This window comes from Odontesthes bonariensis, chromosome 4 (assembly GCF_027942865.1).
Source record: "Odontesthes bonariensis isolate fOdoBon6 chromosome 4, fOdoBon6.hap1, whole genome shotgun sequence".
NCBI lineage: Eukaryota > Metazoa > Chordata > Actinopteri > Atheriniformes > Atherinopsidae > Odontesthes > Odontesthes bonariensis.
In genome coordinates, this window is record NC_134509.1 from 14,118,045 (window position 1) to 14,137,183 (window position 19,139).

The 19,139-nt window shown below is 39.3% G+C and overlaps 2 protein-coding genes across 6 annotated transcripts in view; both read right to left on the reverse strand.

The window, feature by feature from the left end:
- The window catches only part of fam13a (family with sequence similarity 13 member A), a 53,221-nt gene extending 36,865 nt beyond the window's left edge, over positions 1 to 16,356 (reverse strand). For 2 of the 5 annotated variants that reach the window (XM_075463112.1, XM_075463110.1), the window contains exons 1-5: positions 16,095 to 16,354; positions 8,679 to 8,874; positions 6,555 to 6,764; positions 4,695 to 4,872; positions 2,039 to 2,192 (exon numbers count right to left, since the gene is read on the reverse strand). In XM_075463112.1, the coding sequence (XP_075319227.1) occupies positions 2,039 to 2,192; positions 4,695 to 4,872; positions 6,555 to 6,764; positions 8,679 to 8,874; positions 16,095 to 16,121 (765 nt within the window). In that variant the 5' untranslated portion in view covers positions 16,122 to 16,354. Of the gene's footprint in view, positions 1 to 2,038; positions 2,193 to 4,694; positions 4,873 to 6,554; positions 6,765 to 8,678; positions 8,875 to 16,094 lie in introns of all 5 variants that reach the window. The other 3 variants (XM_075463113.1, XM_075463114.1, XM_075463111.1) reach the window with 3 other exon arrangements.
- A 748-nt stretch (positions 16,357 to 17,104) lies between these two features.
- On the reverse strand, positions 17,105 to 19,128 carry LOC142378136 (chymotrypsin-like elastase family member 2A). Its single transcript, XM_075462365.1, has 4 exons — positions 19,049 to 19,128; positions 18,168 to 18,457; positions 17,771 to 17,931; positions 17,105 to 17,302 (listed from the first exon to the last, which is right to left on the reverse strand). The coding sequence occupies exons 1-4, from the start codon at positions 19,051 to 19,053 to the stop codon at positions 17,105 to 17,107; spliced, it is 654 nt and encodes a 217-aa protein (XP_075318480.1). The 5' UTR covers positions 19,054 to 19,128.
- Positions 19,129 to 19,139: the final 11 nt, after the last annotated feature.

Below are 19,139 nucleotides of genomic sequence, written 5' to 3' on the forward strand. Positions count from 1 at the left end.
TTGCACATATTTTGTTTTGTTATTTCTTGAGCAATAGGTCTTTGAGGTTGTTCTTTGCAAATTAGCTGCTTTTTTCACCACTTTTGGACCACTTTTTTTTTTGTCATTGAGCGGGTGTAGAAAATGGAGGTATGTGTTTTTGTCTGTTAGGCCACCTAACACTGACCTATGAATAATTCAAGCACAAAAAGGCAACTAACTCAAGGGGTGACCAGTGCTGGGTGTAAACATAACAGATTCTAAATTGATTCTAAATTGATCTTTAAGCTAGAAGTTATTTCCACCTGCTTGTCAGCATGGTGTGCAGTGGGTCTCTAAAAATGTGACAAAAAGAGTAGCAGGATTTAAAACTATCTACCGCAGATGAACAGTATTGGAGCTGCATTTCTGCCATTGGTGTTGAGGATCTTGTTACACTTGATGGCCATTTCTGTTTGGACACGTCATAAATCGCTGCACCTATTTCCTTTTTTCCCCGCATTATATGAATGAATGACCGTTGGCTCAAGACTTTTGCACATTACTGTAAGTATCGTCTTTTTGCTTTCTTCCAGGAGCCCCTAACAACACGGTCAAAAATAGATATAAAATGTGACAGTCGGTGCCCTGAAACACATTCATAAACATAAACACTGCCATGCACACCATGCACGCAACAGCACACCATGCACGCAACATTTTATGGCCGGAAGTTAAAGGTAAACCAGTGAGCTCAGGCTGCGTTCAAAGGCATGAGGGTGAAGGTCAGCAGATGAGGGGCCAGCGGAGGTCATGCTTGCCTGTGCGCAGGTGTTAGGATGTGGGTGTAAGATGATCTTTTTTTGGCTGCTGGGTTCCCCATGGGTCAGTTGTGTCTCACGTAACGCTGCCCTTACAGGCTTTCACAACATAGCCCTTTCATTTATGACCGGTAATGCTCCCACTAAAAATTCACTGTATCACAAATGGATTCACGGGTTTAATGTTACAGCTCCAAAAATCTGGCCCTTTAGATTTCAGGAACGTGTATGTGATCTGTTAAACTGAAAAGTTCAAAACCTCTTAAAAAGGTTTTTGGCATTGTAAACATAGCATCACATGTGTGGCAGACAGACTCTGTGTTTGATGGTGTCGAAAATAGTAAATAGTAGAGAGGTACGCCAAGAGAAGAGGTGAAAGGTCAGATCCAAAGGGGGCTCAAACTCATGGTCAGTGGATGGTGGGCAGATGACCAATGTCACGTTTCACATGGCCAGCATGTTGCTGATGTCCATATACTGAGAGGGGGGGGGGGGGGGGCATTCCAAAAGTGGAAACGTGGAGAAAGTTTTGGGAAAGTCATGGGATGTTTTGATGCAGCAGCTCTTTCGTTATCTTTTTTTAATCTCAAATAATCTAATATTTATCTGATTGATGCCAATTTATACTTCCCTTTTGTATCTGCTACTAAAACCACACATTCTTTAATATTCCATTCCAACGAAAGAGATCACTGTCGCAACATTGACTCTCAGTTGGTATTTTCTCAAGTTTTTCTTAAAATCACTTAAGTTGCCTTGAAAAGTAAATCTAAAGGCACCAACTACATCGAATACACTACAGAACTGATGATTTCTCAAACCAGTATTTTCTTTTAAGTTTTATTATTTTCCATTTGGACTAATTTGACAATTCTTCAAAAATTTCATTTTCTGTAAAGCCTGTAAAAAGAAACTTGATCGGCTTCTTTTGCACATAAACTGATGGATCATACTGTAGTTTTTTCTATATGAGTCAAATTGTCTGACAAACGTAATGTCCGATTCCTGAAATTTTTTTAGTTTTTGGACAAATTTGGACAAATTATTTCAACATTATGTTAGCCTGTATTTATAAATGATCTCTCCTCTAAGTGTACAGACTGAGAGGTCAGTCAGGGTCGAGAGAAAATCATCATGTTTAAACTGCATGAACAGAACGTGCGGCTCACTGTTGTCTGACCAGCTGCACCATATTGCACTGGACACCGATCTGCTTAATATAAACATTAGCATCTGGTGATGCAGTGTGAAAACAACACCTTGACGATGACAAGCGTAGGCTGCTCTTCTGTGCAGTCCTCTTTGTCTGTGCCTGTGCTGCTCTCAAAGATACTGCCGTAGTTCTGGATGAGTTTGACCATGATCTTGTTGCAGATATTTTGGTCCACCATTGCATCGAAACCAGGAACCACACTGAAAAAAGTCAAACACCAAAAAAACATTAGATTTCATTGAATTCTTTATGCACGACAGTGGCAGAAATAAAGCTGAGACTCCAAAGTGTAGATTCAAAGTGTAGTATCAATGCTGAAAATCAAAATTACTCATCAGTTTTTCTACATTATCCAAGCTCCCTCACTAAGTGTGATGTCTGATGTTACTGGACAGCTGTGTGAAATGGACAGTTTGCTGAACGTTGTACCGTAAGACTAATCATATGTACTTAACACACAGAGCCTGTGATGTGGAGAACAGATTGTACAGTATGAAAGACTATTCGTGTCCTCTGAGTGAGACTTGATCACTCGTAGCAAGAACACACCAGTTTATAACTGGAGATGCCTATCAGTCACCAGTCTGGTGAACAGTACTGCTTTAAGAGGAGAAACACTAGACACTAAAAAAAATTAACCAGTTTAGATAAAATGCTTAAATTAGCTATAAGCAAATATATTAAGTTTATCTAAAAAAAAACTTGTGCGATTAAATCCACAAAAGTACTGCCATCACCAAACTAAAGAACTAAATTAAATTCACGTGCGTCAACTATACTTCAAAATTCAAAACCTTTCAGTGTATTTGAGTTGGACTGGAGACTGGCTTCGCAGTTCGCTCAACAGATACAGATTATAGCAACAGCCAACTGCATGAAACCACTTTCAGCACTGTTTTACAAAGCAAGGCCATCACGTACTGGTCTCTAATTTAGTCTGCAGAAATTACTTCAAACATGCAGCCAGACATAAAGGATTATCTTCAGCTATATAGTGGTGAGGCAAAATGGTAAGATGAGGGGCTGCAGAGCAACAAGCAGATATTGGTCTTTTTTTTTTTTAAAAAGGGTCATATCATGAAATAATGTCCTTGCTATGTGCTTGAAAGCATTTATTTCAGTGTTTGAGGTTACTACAGATTAAAAAACTTCGACAAATAAAGTAGTCACTCTCCCAGCCGAGAGCGGATATATCCAGTTTCCTCATCTTTACCTCCCTGCACCCAACTTCAAACTCAAATCATGCTGCATTCACTGTACCTTGGAAATCAGTACTCTTTTCCTCTTTTTGTTTTGCTGTTAAGAGTAAATTCTCATAAGCAGTGAAATGGTTCACTTAAGACAATAGATATTCACGTGCTTCCAGTACTTCTTCTAATGTTTTATATCCTACGTAAGAGATGTGACTTCTTGTTGGGCTTCTAATATTTGTTTGACCCAGCAGAACAGAGGGGTGGAACAAGGTGGAGTGGGTCCGTCCATGCCATAAAACAGGTCGCTTTAAAGAGAGGTGTAAATTTGTGGTGGTAAAAAAAAAGAGCTGTTGTACTGTTTCTCAGTGGCATTTTGACCAAAAAATATCACAGACATTCCATGAAGACCTCAAGATATGGTGACTAATTGAGAGAAATGAAAATAATGCCGGATGTCTACTTTAAATACAAATAAAAGGTCACACAAAGTTTGTTGATTTGTTCATTCGTTCATTTACTTGATGTGCTTCATTTAAGGTAATTGATTTAAAAGAAATCCATAAATCTTTTTTAAACCAAACTAGAGCAATTTGAATGCAAGTTTCAAATTTCACAAAGAAATGTGCTCATTATCAGACATTTAAAAGCTGATTTATTAATCCTGTTGCTGTCATTACATTGTGCCTTTGTTCGCACTATGTAAGCAACAGCACCACCTGCTGGCCAAATATTACATATGTATACAAATATATTTAGTTCGGCAAAGAGCATCAAACTTTATTACAATTTGTGAAACCAGCGTTTAATATCTTGCTGAAAAGCTAATTGAAACACTGCCTTGCTTTTCCACAAAAAGCCAAGTTGTGAATGCCATTGACAGATGATAAATATTACTTGTAGGCTAAAGTCACAGGGAGAACAACAACAACACCCTTGCCAAAATGAGCATGCTCAATTGAATGTGGATAAGCTTAGATAATTAGTGTGAATTGATGAAAAACAATCTTAGCCTTAATCTAACTCCAACCCAGTAGCTATGTGATAATGATACCAGTGTAAAGCTGTCCCATTTGGAGTATTTTGTTTTTCCACATAACTTCTTACGGCTGTTATCATTCAGCTTCTCTTCAGCTGCGCGATGCATTTTGGTCCACTTTATGCTTTTGCTTTGGTTGTTGTGGCCCACAAAATTCTAACGCATCATGTGGTTATACCCCACACCACTCAGCGGTTGTTTAGTATCGGCTCAGCTTGCTCTGACAAAAGTTTAAGAAATGTGGTATCAGCTGCAATGGAAAACTAAGAAAGAGTGGAGTCAAACTGTGCCACACTGAGTAACAAAAAAAGGACATTTCCTTTCAGTGAAGAACCTCTGCTAATATCTATGTTGGACATAAAACAATGAATGCAGGTTACAGTGTAATACATTTTCAACCAAATCATGTAGTGTTGCAAATAACTGCATAATGAACCACATCTGCTACAGAAATAATGAAAATATTCTCTTACTGAAAGACACTGGGTCCAAACACAGTGGCTAAGTTGAGGGCTGTCATGCGGTTATCTTTGTGCTTACTCTCCACAAGAGTCAGGAAGTGGCAGAGGTAGCGCAGGAGGCTGAGGTGGACGTCTGGAAGCTGTTGAAGCAGCGCCCTCATATCTGACCAGGAGCCATCATCACCGCTTTCTACAGACACAAAAGATTTCAGGTGGGGCGGCTTCAGTTCATATTGTTTTGCCTTTTATCCAATCTGAGTAACCTCCCCAACACAACACTTCTGGCTAAATATATTTGAAAGGAGACATAATGTACACAATAAATAAATCAGTTTAAAAAAAAATCATAAAATAGTCAATTAAACAAAGATTGAAATAAACTGGATCACAACCCATATTTAGAGGCAGCAATTTCTCCATCCACCTGCTTCCTGTTGTGTTATCTTAAATTGTGGTGACTTGGAATATGTAAGTATTACAGCAAAGAGCCTGAAAATATGTTGATGCTATTAATTGGGAAACGTAATTGGGTCAGAGTTGGATAAACGGATATGACTACTGATCCCATAGAACTGAGTGACGCAAATGTTGTGAATGGGTACGTCTATGTTTGCATGCATGCATTTGAATGTGGGTATGTGTGCACGTTTGTCTTCTTAGCGTGGAAGAAAGGAATCATTTTCAGGGCTCTCACATTTAACTCCACTTGGAAAAGTTAAAGGAATGAGCGTTTTTAGACTATTTCCCATTTAAGCTTTCGTTTGGCGATCACATAACTTCATTTCTAAAATGTTTAACATTTTAAACTGACCAAATAAGAATCGAGCTATTTGGTACATTATTAGTTTTACTCAATTAATGTTACTGAAAACACCTGAAAACATATATTGTTTTTGTATTTACTATATGTTTTTTTCTATATGGCGAATTCCTAGCATAGAGTGCTTACACATTTTGATATAGCATCTCCCTGTTTACTGGGCTGATCTCTGCCTACTCCCCTGTTTGGATTGTTTCTTTCACTGGCTGATTCTCTGTGTATGTCTGTCTTTGTTTAATAAACTCCTGTCATTTGGATTTGAACCTTCCTGTCTCCTGGTTCTGGATCATTCATCCCATCATTCATCACACTCTTCACCTAACATAATCCAATTTGATTTTAACTGCAAAATGCAGAACATTCACACATTAAATTGTTTGGGTTTCGACTGGATTGATTACTTAAATCAATGATCAACTTCCAAACTCATCATATATTTATAACTCATAACTCATATATAATTTAGCCCACTCATCTCAACTGTTTTAAATTGGTCAAATAGTGGCCAAGACATAAAAACGTTAACAAAGTACACTAAAGTAATGTTATTTAGCATTTAGGCACTGTAGAACCAGGCGGATATTTATGGGGTCTGTTACAGCAAAACAAGGGCTGCTGCCAAACTCTACACTCCTCTACCATCAAACAGATAAAAGCCAGTGATTGAGGAGGCCTGAAAGTGAGCACAGAAATTTCTCCCTGCCAAATGAGTCACTTCACCCTCTTTGACTGCCAAGATTATCAGGAAACCCTTGGCCCTCTCTCTCGCTCATATACACACCTCAGCAAGGCCTTTCCATGCACTGCACTGCCCGATGGAGATGACTGCACTGCGAGTAATAAATTTCAGCACTAAAAACAGTTTTGGTCAGCATCTCACAAGAGTCTTGACCCATATTTACTACACTTGAGAGGGTATACATATCCACTAATATTGTGCACTTGTATCACATGACTGTAGTAAAAAAAAAATCCTTCTCCTAGAAGGATCACTCTAGCAGGCAAATATGTTGACAAAGCACATAAAACGAAAGTGGGACGACAAGTTTTACCTTTGTAGTGCTGAATCAGAGCCTGTTGGACCGTTGAGTTTACCAGACCTTCTGGCAGGTCTCTGAGGTACCGTTTGAGCAAGCTGGCCACGGTACACACATCTGATTTGGAGAGAAGATCCACATCATCGCCACTCTCCAGCCGCTGTTTCAGCGTCTCCACAGCACGAACGTTGCCATTTACTCTGAACAGACCCTCTTGATGCAGTGCTGGAGGACAGGCACAAATACTGTTCAGTTAGTGTGAACTTGTGTGATACTAGGGGCACAATCTTACAATCTTAGCTTACTTGTGGTTAATTGGATTCTTCGAGTGAATTTATTCTCATTTTTGTGATCAGGGGGGCAAATTAGATTAATCCTAAATATCAGACTTGTTATTTAGTACACTCTTTGTGTGTATGATAAAGTTTAGGTCAAACTACTTTGAAATGCAGTTAGGTAATGAATACAAATTAAATGCCTATTTTTGTTATTACTAATGCCGTCCCGAAATTACAAAAATATATGCCAACCTGAATACTTTTTTTTAACCCCTTGTCCTGAATAATTTTGATGACTTCAGTATCTAACACTGAAAACACACTTTGCTCCATAAAAAAATGTAATATTTGTTTCCCTTCCATCATTTCATAAGAATATGAATGAATGAAATGGACATTGCACACTATATTTACCCTTAAAAACAACACTGGCACAAACTTTACGTGTGCTGTGTTAATTCTACAACATTTGGAATGCTTTTCAGTATGTTCACCCTCCATTTTTAGTGTAAATTGAAAAGAGATTAATTTATCCTCATATTCTAATTAAAAATGAACATATGTTCAGTTAACTTAAAAAAAAACCCAATTTTTTTCTTATACAAATTCTGTTTGGTGTGAAATGGTGGGATAGTCAACAAATGAGGATATTTGGGTCTACTTTGTTCACAACACGTTTATGCAGAGATATGTCTACATCTTTTGTAATTTATTTGTTCTTATTTCTCCCTTTTAAAGATGGCTCTTATCGAGGGCCACAAAGTGTCATTTCACTTGCACTGGGCCGGAGGGAAAAACGTAAATGATGGAGCCCTGAAAACAAGTGGATCACACACATTTCCTATGGGTAATGTGTTATTTTTACATTTCTTTGTTTAAATTGAATTTTATTGGAGTATAAACCACTGCAGTGGCTTTGATGGTTGATTACTGAACTGCCAACAATGTGAAAGGGTGTAGTAATCGCGTGTTTCACGGTCTTCATCCATAAGCTTTCCAAGGACTGGCTTAAAGCTAAAATAAACTAAATTAACTGATTACAGCAGCCAGTAATCACAATAGCCATAATTAACTTGTTACACTCTCCTGTAAGGACATCTGGTGGTTAAATAGAAGCACTACAGGAAGCATGAAAGTGTGTTAGTAGAGAATAAAGAGAGTTTCCAGTTTTCAGCTTACATATCCTCGTTAATTCTTTTAAGTGTATGCTGTGCAGTTTTGCTAGAATTAGAGATTGGCCTCCATAAATTTATGGATAAAACTGTAAATGTTTCTCAAGGGAACATCTCTGTCTTAGGCGGTTGAAGGGCTTTGAGATGACCTTTGTTATTGATTGTTAAGAATAAAAATGAATTTAAAAAATCATACTTTATTCATTGACTTTCTAAGAAAAACATTCAAATGTTCCTTCTTCGTTTTTGTTTTGTTTGCCTTCTGTTTTTTTTTTTTCCATTTTTCAGTTATTCATATTCTTATTGTTGAACATCAATAGAAAATTTGAAAGTAATTGAAAATGTGATTATTGTTGGTTGTGCGGTGATGTAATGGAAATAAGCGAAGACTCAGGTGAAAAGCATGCAATGCTTTGCCTCTAAAACTGAAGCAAGTTTTAAATAATGCACTGGTAAAATGTAGTAGTTGTGATGTTGGGCAGTTGGAACGATGAGAAAAATCACCCCGATAAATGCCCTCAAACATAACAGTGTGATTGCAGAATGGTTTGTTCTGTGGGACTTGTGAAACTTGTTGCACAATCACAGATATGATTCAAGCCCATAGCTGCTGTGAAAGCAAACAAACCCTGCAAGTCTGTTTCATTCTGTTCGAATATACTTTTTTTAAAAATTGATTTTTGCCTTACCATACTTGCAGAGATGCTCCACCATCCTCCGCACCACCAGGGGCACTCCATCCTCCATCAGGCCCTGCTCTCGCAGCTCATACAGGGATGCTCCAAATAGCTTGGTGGGCTTGGCTGCCACTGTTCTAGATCTCAGGATTGGTATCTGGACCATCTTCTTCATGTCCTCTTTAACCAGCACTGCTGTCTTGTTGTGCTACAGGGAGAGCAGAGAGCTGATATCAGCCACAGAGGGCAGCGGTGTAGCCAGCATCAGGTTTGTGTTTGGTCATGGTGACTCTGTGGACTAAATCCACGCGCACCTCTTACACTCACGCTGTCATGCTCTTAGAGAACAGTGTGTGCCAAGAGCTGGAGGGAAGGGAGATGGGAGGGCAGACTGTGCATGTTGTAGCGTGGTCTCAGGAAAGACAGAGAACGGAGATGTTTACATAAAAACCTTCCCCCCTTATTCAAATGTCTTCACCAAAAAACATTTCACTGTTTACGATCCTTTTAACGGATTACCTAAAGAAGATAAGGACCCAGATGTGAATTCTGACCAACTGGAGTTTCTTTGTGAGATTCTCTCCTCCACGCCAGCCACGCATAATAAATTATGCAAACTGACACCTTCTGACAGAGAAACAGACCAGGCTTGCTTTTCTTTCCTGCCTGGTACCAGCCAAGGAATGTTCAACTCTCTACTTTTTAGAAGAATAACAATCAACCATAATCCTCATGTTTCCTGGAATAAAACTGTTAAAATCGGAACTGCATAAATCTACAGATCATTTTGAAACATTCGCCATTCTTTTACATGAAGTATTTACCAAGTTATGGAATATTGGATTTAACAGAAATTCTTCCGTGGAACCACAGCGCCACCCAAAGGACACGGATGACGGACACTTTTCACTATGTCAGCCTAATGACCAAGGACACTTATAACTATGGATGTTTTAATGTTTTCATTATGTACAATGCATAACCCAATGGTGTTAATTCCACAGGTATTACTCAAAGAGCTGCAGATTATTCTAGTTAACAGTAACCAAAAGTTTGTCATACCATTTTTATCATGATAATATGAAGTATTGTATGCTGATAACTGTTTCATGCTCATATTTGTGTTTATGCCTGCTTTTATGCAACATTATTGTCTGTTAGGAACATTATATTGTATAAATCAGTGTAACGTAGGTAAATGCGTTTGAAAGAGAGAATTTTCCCTTTGTTCTGAGTTTTACAGTTCCACCCCCCCTTTTTAGCTTTTTGGGTTGGGGGCCAGCTAAAACGCTGATTGGACGAAAGCTGACACGTGACCTCAAGCTTAAAGGCAGAGGCGCGCAGGATATTCGCTCTCTTACTTAAAATCCGCAACTCTGGGACCTCCCGGTGGTCCTCCAAGCCTTGACCACTCCCTTTGTCCCCTCAGCTCACGCTTACCATTTTTGCTCTCTTACAATTTTTGCTCTCTTGTCATCTTGTCTTCACCCCGCAACTCTCTTGTCCTCTCTCTGTTTACTCCGTAACTATTAATTCCCATTTTTTTTTAGACTTCCCTTTTTTTTTTATAAAAGTCTGGACCGATACGCGCGAGTGTTTGCTAACTCACACAGCCCGACCCAAGAAGAAGAAGAAGTCGATTCAACGCCATCCCGCTGGTTACCACGGAAACACAGCCTCCAAGGACTGACGCTCACCTTGTAAAAGAACCACCCTACTCTACGACAAAGTAAGGTGCTGAATTCTGAGATCTTTGAAGCAGTGGAACTCTGCTGAACTCTGAATGCTGAATCCTTCCTCTGAAAGTGATGGTTGTGCAGAGATCCGTAGGAAATAACCGGCCGAAGTGATTAGCCATAGCAGCTCCGTGTGAAGGCGTGTTTTAACCCCAGGTCACTAGTCCTCCCGTTTAGTTAAGTTATCTCTCCCTTTCAACCGTGTTTCCTTATAACTATTGCAAAATACCCATATTCTGTCTCTTATCAATTGTTTATACACCTATATACCTGTGGAATGTTGAATAAATGTTTGTATGTAATCCATTCAAGCGTGTCACGGACAGTTTATTAAGCCGATTGTCACTTCAAATAGAATTCACGTCAGAATGAGACTACCCATTTTATTATCTTAACAGTTTTCCTCTCTGGACTGTAACTTAAATAAGTTAAACAAATCAGAAGGTGGTGCCCTATATTCGAGGTTTAAGGTATTGAGACTGTGTTAACATCTTATAAATCCTTATATTTAATACATATATAAACGCCCAATAACGCTACAATGTGTTGCTACCACAAAATTCAGGTTACTAGGCAACACCTTTGGTTAAAGCCACTGTCAGAGAAACATAGACACTTAGAGTATGCTACACATATGATTATATATTCAAACTGACACATGTTAAGGAGGGGTGAAATACATTCAGCATCAACGTTAATATGAAAACATTGTTAGGACAACAGATCAGTTAGGGGTGGCAAGAGCTGCGTTGTCCAAAACCTGCATTTGGACATGTGAGACATGTCAGTTTAAAATGTAATTATAGTCGTTGGTTTGTCACTACTTTTTGTGCTTTTAAGTATCGACCCATATTTCACAGCTTATCATGTCAATTTTCCACGTTGAATTTAAGTCTCTAAAGGTTCATTGGATGTAGGAAAGTAAAAGTACATGTCCCTGTAAAGTGTAGCAGAGTTGATGTGACAATATGCAAAGAACGAGTGATTAAAAAAAAGCTTTGCTTTGTTACATACTAGTAGAAATGTGCTCATATTCTCCTCAGTGTAGAGCACAACCCAAGCTTCGTACTAATTAACCAGCTATCTTATCTAATAACTGATGAAAGCAAACAATGCCACACTGCCTTTATCTCTTCGTATAGATAACAAAACTGTACCGTCATACTGTCTTCCTCCGAGGGGTAAACACACAGCAGAACCGCACACTTTCTACTCAGACATCATCTTCGTTTGGCATTTGGCATGTTTAACTGCAGCATAATGCCTGTGTGTCTCTGCTTATTCGGTGCTAGGATCCAGAACGATAAGATCGAGGCAGGTTTCTGTTCCTGCGAGCAGGAGGTAAAGACTTCCTGCACTTCCGAGAGCTGCAGATTGGGAATGAGATTTATTGTCATGTTGTAGCCTTGGCTACCAGCACACCTTGCGATATGTTGTCAGTCCAGAGTTCACTTAAAGCAAGTGTACTGGCGAATACAGTGAAATGACTAACTCTGCTGTAATTTGGCAGAAGTTTGGTCTATAGAAGGTTTGCTGGGCTAAAATGACAGATGCAGGGGATGAAAAGGGGGGCCATTTGATTTATTCGTCTTGTAAGTGACTGGGTGCAGTAATGTGTCGCAGTCAGGTCAGCTGATTAAAACCCTCCTCATTGCCAAGCCTTCTGATACTGTTGATATAACATGAATTAACACTCATGTAAGCATCTGAGGAGCCTTTACAGGCAGGGTGATGCATGCAAACAGGGCTCAGCTCGGACATCTGGCAGCTGCATAAATAAAATCAACAGCACCTATCTGGTGAATCTGAAATGGGTATTTAGTACGTTTAAATGTTTAATCTGGCTTCTTTATGCTTTGAAGACTGCTTGTGCTGTACCCATTTTTAATAGGCAAAACTGGCACAGAGAGACTTATGAAACCTTTTCAGAGTCACCAGTGTTTTTAATTTGTTCTTGTTTACCCTTACATTTCCTGTTTGTACTGTTCATGGTATATTGAATGCACACAGCTATCCTCTCTGGGTTATAATATTGACAGCACTGCTTTGTCAGTTGAAATAAAGGTAGCAGTCAGCTTTGTCTAAGTTCACACGTTACAAGAATTTGTTTAGTTCCCACTGATTGAAACTGAAAAAGTTTGTGTTCACAGTTCACTGTTTGAATTTTTTAACTACAAGTTCACAGATCCAGTTCGTGCTCTTTTCTTATTTTTTTGGTGACCTGAGTTTTCCCCCTGAACTGGTACATAATATTATGTTATACAGTATTATATTCAATTCAATTATATAGAGTAGCCTACTGGAACATGAGTCCCACGTTCATCTTAGCAGATACATACACATCTCTTCATTTATTTATAATATTATTAACAATCAAGATACTCAAAATCAAACTGTGATAAAGAAAACATCTTTTCAGTGCATAGCCTACTTTATTTGATCAACGCTTCAGTCTCACAATTAACATCACAACCAGTCAAACTAACTTCAGTAGAGGGTGATAAAAATGCTACTACAGAACAACCAGCACCTAAATAAAAGGTCATTTACCAAGAATAATCTTTAAAAAAGCAAAGAAACTATAAAAATCAGCTACGTGATTAAATCTGGTGTGAGAGTGCCAGAACGGATAAAATCACACTCTGTGGCAGCGTGTGACACAAATGAGGACAGTCTGTGAACCCACAGCTGTCTGCTCCAAGGCTCAGGCTAAGTTCAACTTACATTACAGAAGCACTCCTCAGGCTTTCTGCTGTTCAGTGTGATTTATTACATCCCACAGATTCAGCTGGCAAGCCATACTCTTCCTTTACTTCTTTAAAGCTCTCTATTTGAAACCTCCTGTTGTGTAGGTACACCACTTTTTGTCATTTTCAGTCATGCTGTCTGCTGCAGGAATGATGCTGTGCAGTTCTATAGATGTCTTCACTGTGACTACGCATGTCTGCAATTGTCCAAACGCAGCAACATTAGTTGTATAAAGAGTCTTTATGGCTGTGACTGGAGCAGAAATCATTACAAGGTGTGTGACCTTCGGCAGAGTGTGCACCTCAGGGCTTCTGAGGGCCCAATTCAGCATGACACAGTCACCGTTGACGTCATTCAATGCCACAAGAGAACGCCTGAGCTCCTTTTACATTCGTCAGTTAAAAACTGCCACGTTCAGTTAGAAAATTCATGGAAAATGTGAACGCTACTTATGAATGCTCCCATTTGAATGTGTTCATACACAGCCCTGGCTGCATTTCGTGAACTTTCTGGGTAGCAGATTAGCTTATCTTTGTACTACAGCTGCAAGTGTTAAGGACAAGGATGCACAGATATATCAGTGTAACATCAGTATCGGACTATATCCAGCAGGATGACTGCGATCAGCTGATCAGCAAATAGGATTACATCAACTGATGACTTGTTTTATTTGCATTACATCATGATGAGGCACTTAAGCACTGAAAAGTCTTCTGAGTCGGCAATAGATTAGTAGGCTAAAAAGTCCCTGGAAGAGTTTTTTTGTCTGCGAATGATCCTTTTAAGTGAAGGTTTTTAAAAGTTTTTCAATGCATTCGTATGAAAGTATTTGTGTTCCTTCAAAGATAGTGTGATGAAGGGCTGAAACACAAAGCATTTTACTTATTTCCCTGGCATTAAGGGGGAAAAGAAGACTAAAACAGTTGGTATGAGCTATTGGGAATTAGCCAAATAACATCCGTAGCAGCCCAGAATTTCACAGCCTTTGCATCCAGATCAGAGCTAAGCTGGTCTGATCTAAGTCTGACTGTGATAAGACATAATGAACAGATGCTTACTAAATCCGTCTTTACTATCATGGACACACGCATGCACGATAACCTCGCACATGTTGTCTCTGTTTGTGTGGACACACAACCTAAAGCTACAGCAAAATGTGATCAGTAGGAATACAGTCACAACAAAAAGCACAAGCGAAATGGTTAACTGCAGATTTAAAAAAAAAATTAAAGTGGCAAAATTCACTGGTAAACAATATCTGTAGAAAATATGATTTTGATCAAAATGGATACATCAATGCTGCAGTTAACACCCACAACCCAACAGAAGCACAATTTTCCAACATGTATAATTGAAAGCCTCTACAGAAAACTCATAGGCTCATAGAAAACCTTAAATGATAAATATATAATGCTTCCTGAGGTTGGGAGGTTCATTGAAAAGTCGATTAGTCTCTCATTGAGGTTTGGTCAGCGGTCAGCAGATAAAACTCCTGAGCTGTAGTTTTTAGGCATGAAAGATGCAGCATCCACTGAAAACCCACTTCAGTGTTCAGCTTATTGTTAGCTTTGACGTTAGCTGTAATGTTATATCCTCATTTGTGAGTCGCTTTGGATAAAAGCATCTGCCAAATGCATAAACATAAACATTTTGTTACAATTTTGGTATAAAAGTAACTGTCAACAGTAATTAAAAAAAAAAAAAAAAAAAAACTTCTCATTTCAATCTCATCACAGGTTTTCTGTGTGGATTTAAAAGATTTTCTCAGCAATGATTTTGTTGTCACTGGTTTTAAACTTGCTGTTGGGCCAATGTGAACCAAAGCAGCCAGGAACAAATGACAACTCTTACTCCAAGCACTCAGTTGCCTCTATTTTATCTGATTTTATCTATTGTTCTTATTTCTTTCTTTTTTGTTTAAAATTTAAATCCTGCTTTTTATTTCTACTGTTTTAATGTATCTGTAAAGCACTTTGAATCGCTCTGTAGTTGAATTGTGCTATACAAATAAACTTGCCTTGCCTTGCCTATTGTTTACCAAGACAGTCTGCTGTGATTCACCCACTGTAATAAGGCTCATCCCTCCTCCCCTCCCCCAGATTTAAGACTTTTTCACACTCCAACTTCTGACATTAGCAAGGGACTAAGGCTTACGGCAGCTTTCTTGTCTTGTGAAAGGTTTCAAACATTTTCTTAAACTTCTGTCTTGTCCGGAAACTTTAACTGCAATTTATTTTTTGGACAGCTATGGGACTAATATCTTATCTGGGAAAAAAAGACTTCCTCATGAAGGGGATGGCAGGCCCCAGCATGTGCCGTCCTGTCTCTACCCTAACCCCCTTCAGTCCCTTGTCTAAGCCTCCCATCAGTATGTGGGTGGTCACTGGAGCAACTGGTAGCAAAAGCTCCACAGGCATCTGAAGCGACAGCTGCTAAACTCAAAGAGAACTAGGCTTGAGACTGGAGGTTAAAATGTACCTAAAATCAGACTTTTCAATGAGTTCTTAAACAGTGTTTCCAGTAAGGAAATTTTTGTTCAAGTGACCTCATAGTGCGGTTAGATCATTGACAGGAAAAACACATTGCAAGGAAAACTTGAAGCCAACATTTTGTTTTGTCGAAAAGAAGTTAGACTAAGATTAGTGCTGAGGGATGAGGAAGTTTTTGGCCTTATTAGTAGTAGGAAATATGTTTACTATGACAAGACCAGCCATGCGTTTGTTGAGCAAAGTTACTTTTATCAAGAAGGAAAGTCTGTTTTGCTGCAGGAAAGAGAGATTTGTACCCCCCTTGACATTTTAAAAAGCCATTTTTTGGTCACCATCACAAAAGAGTGTGTGGACTGGCAGTGAGCAGCACATTCTCATCACACATTCTTCAGCACTTAATCACTGGTTGAATGGGAAGCTTTAAAGGCGACTCCGACATCGTAGCTTTTACTCACACAGATGGTCATAGCTCCTGCCCCCATTCTTCCCCAGCAAAAAAAAAAAACGCCTGCAGAGGCTAAAAGATGTGGGGAGAAAAACTGCTTCTTTCCTCTTCTCACTCTGTTCCAGGACACACTCTTGAACTGTGCCCAGTGGTGGGACTTTCTTTAGTCTTAACGTGTGCCATCTGAATACTCCAAAACTACAACAAAGATAATCCAGGCAAGGAGAAAGAGCAAAGAAGTGTTGTCACTACCAGCAGACTGTCCTGCCCATGAGCACAGATTAGTACTTCTCTCTTCCTCCCTCTTTATTCCCCTCTGTTCTCCTGGGCTGAAACCTGAGCCGAGCTCTCCCATTGGCTTGGTGGAATGGTCATGTGACCAGGGGACTTAGAACCCCAAACTTGAAAATGCCCAGCAGGATTCATCTGCTACCAAATGAGGATGAAAGGCCGGACAGAGTCTAACAGCGTGGCGGACTGGAAGGCGGATCTGAAGAGGATTGGATTTATTTAAAAAGAGAAGCAGCAATAAAATAATAATTTTAAAAAGATGCTTAGTCCAGGATTTACAGTTGTTTAATTATGCTTTTCACCTATGATTTTGTATCAATCAGAATCTTGTAGATGTAACAATCTGCCAAATCAAACCTTTTCTTATCAGAATACATTCAGAACCTTATTAAAGTCATAATACAGATGAATAACAATTTTTTTTAATTGAACATTTAATTTATAGTGAATTACAGAACAACAGGTTAGAGAAAATAAACAGGGGATTTAGTGGTTTACTCAAAGATACACATTTGATTATACATTAAATACAGTGATAAAGCTGGTCTTTGAATAGAATATAGGCCACAATAGATACTATTTCTTTTCTTTTTTGTAAAATTTCTTTGTTTTTTTTGTTAAAGCTCTAATTGACTTTATCAGGATGGAAAAGAACAATGTAGCAGCCTAAGATACAACCAAAATGAGCAACAATCCCTGAGAAAATCTTTTTTTTTCAAGATTTCAGTTTTAGGCGGTTTTGCCACTCTTATACATAAACTTCTTGATGTTGCTATTGATCCAGTCACTGAAGGCAGAGACCCGGGTGAACACTGAAGGTTTCTTGTCTCTGATGCAGCCTTGGGGTCCTAAGCTGACAACGCCGTGCACCTCCCAGGCTGTGTTTGTTCCAGCTGGTGTGCAGGCAAAAGGACCCCCTGAGTCACCCTACAAGAGAGCAAAACAAGAAAATCAGCGAAGATTTCTCATGATCTGCACTGCTTAGATCTTGCAGATACTATAAGTTATTACTGGGGATCTAGATCAGTAAAGGACAGTCTCCTTTTAAACCTGATAATAATATTTACAGCTTTGTTTTTACAGTACCATCTTTCTAATCACCCCATGTCCCTGCTTGCGTTGGGATGTCCATTATAGCAAACAAATAACGTTCCATTGTGCTTTTGACTAATTATGCCTGGAAACTGGGCAGCAACCATTTCAGGTCAAAGCTGAATGACCACAAACAAAAAGGTTTGCAGGGTGTTACATAAAAAGGCAGCTCAATCATTAGAGTTCACTGCTGTTATATAACATTTGTAAGCTGAAGACACGTTAGTACTTAGTGAGTGAAATTCATCTACAGCTATTTTCAGTGTATAATTATTATTTTTTTTTCTCATTATTTTTTCTAACCTGGCAGGCTGATTTAAGTTCATCCGGAGACTTGTAGCCAGCGCAGATCATGGAGGGCCTGAGGGTGTCCCACCAATATGCAGGCTTACTGCAGGTCTGGAAGTCGATAACAGGAAGGGCTGCCTGGTTAAGCTTTTCAGCCACTTTGGGGAACAGGTTACCTGAGACAGAAATGAAAAGTAAAATGCTATCATGTAATTCTCCTTATCTTTTCTAACTGAGTCAAGCCCACTGCAAATTGAATAGAAATGTAACCTGTAAAATATTGAAAGCAACCTTTAAACTTTTTGTATCAATAAATCAAAGACCCCCGCTGCTGCTGGGGTCTTATTTTTGTTGTTCTCATGGCAGTATCGCAGCTCTTTTACAGCAAAGTGAAATGCGTGACTGCCCTTACCTTTCTCATCTCCCCAGCTGGTGACAAAGCACGGTGTCCCCGCAGGCATCACGGCCCCCGGTTTTGGCAGACATACAGGACTGATCTCTCTCGTCATACTGACGGGTTTGGTCAAATGTACCAGAGCAATGTCGTTGGTGATGTCATTGCGATCCTGCTCATAGACGAACCCCTCATGACGGATGATCCCATCCACCTTGTAGCACACCTCAGCTGAGGGAACGTCATTGGAGGAGTTCATGTGGTGCTTGCCCAGACACATACGCCAGTAGGTGGGTTCATTCAGTGGGCTGCAGAGCAGATGGACGATAAATGTTTGGAGGAAAATAAGGACTTTCTTATGCCTTTTGTGCATTGTTTGAGAGCTGCTTTTGATACTGCAACATCTGTGGCTGTTTTAAGAGCAGGAGGGCAGCGCAGACAAGATAACTACCCTAAAATTTTATAGGCGACCTTATTTTATTTTTAAATGTTTGCTTATATACACATCTAGCAGTTAGATGGAAACATTACATGTGCAATATTCAACTTCTCTTAGCTTCAATTCTAGCTTTGTGTTGCAGGCGGCTGTTTAGCTGCCAAATATTCCACTGTGCTTAGCAGCTACTCTCTAATGTGCCTGTTTGCTGCTTGATGCTGAGCGGCAAGTGTACAGCGTTTTTTTCAGTTTTATTATAAAACAGCTGCCTGTGGCTTTAAGCAACCCTATGAGAACATTGAGAATGTACAACAGTGATGTTAACAGTTAAACAGTGAGCTGAAACTAAAGAGAGCAAGTGATAAATCCTTCCAACAGCCGCGTTGTTTATTTCAAATGCATCAGTTTTTCACATTAAAAACGTGTTTGAATTGAATGTAACACAGACAGTTGTAATTCTTACGCCATGAAGCAGTGAGCAGCAGTTAGGATCCATTCCTCATGAATCAAAGAGCCTCCACAACCATGGGTATAAGGGGTGGGAAACATTGATG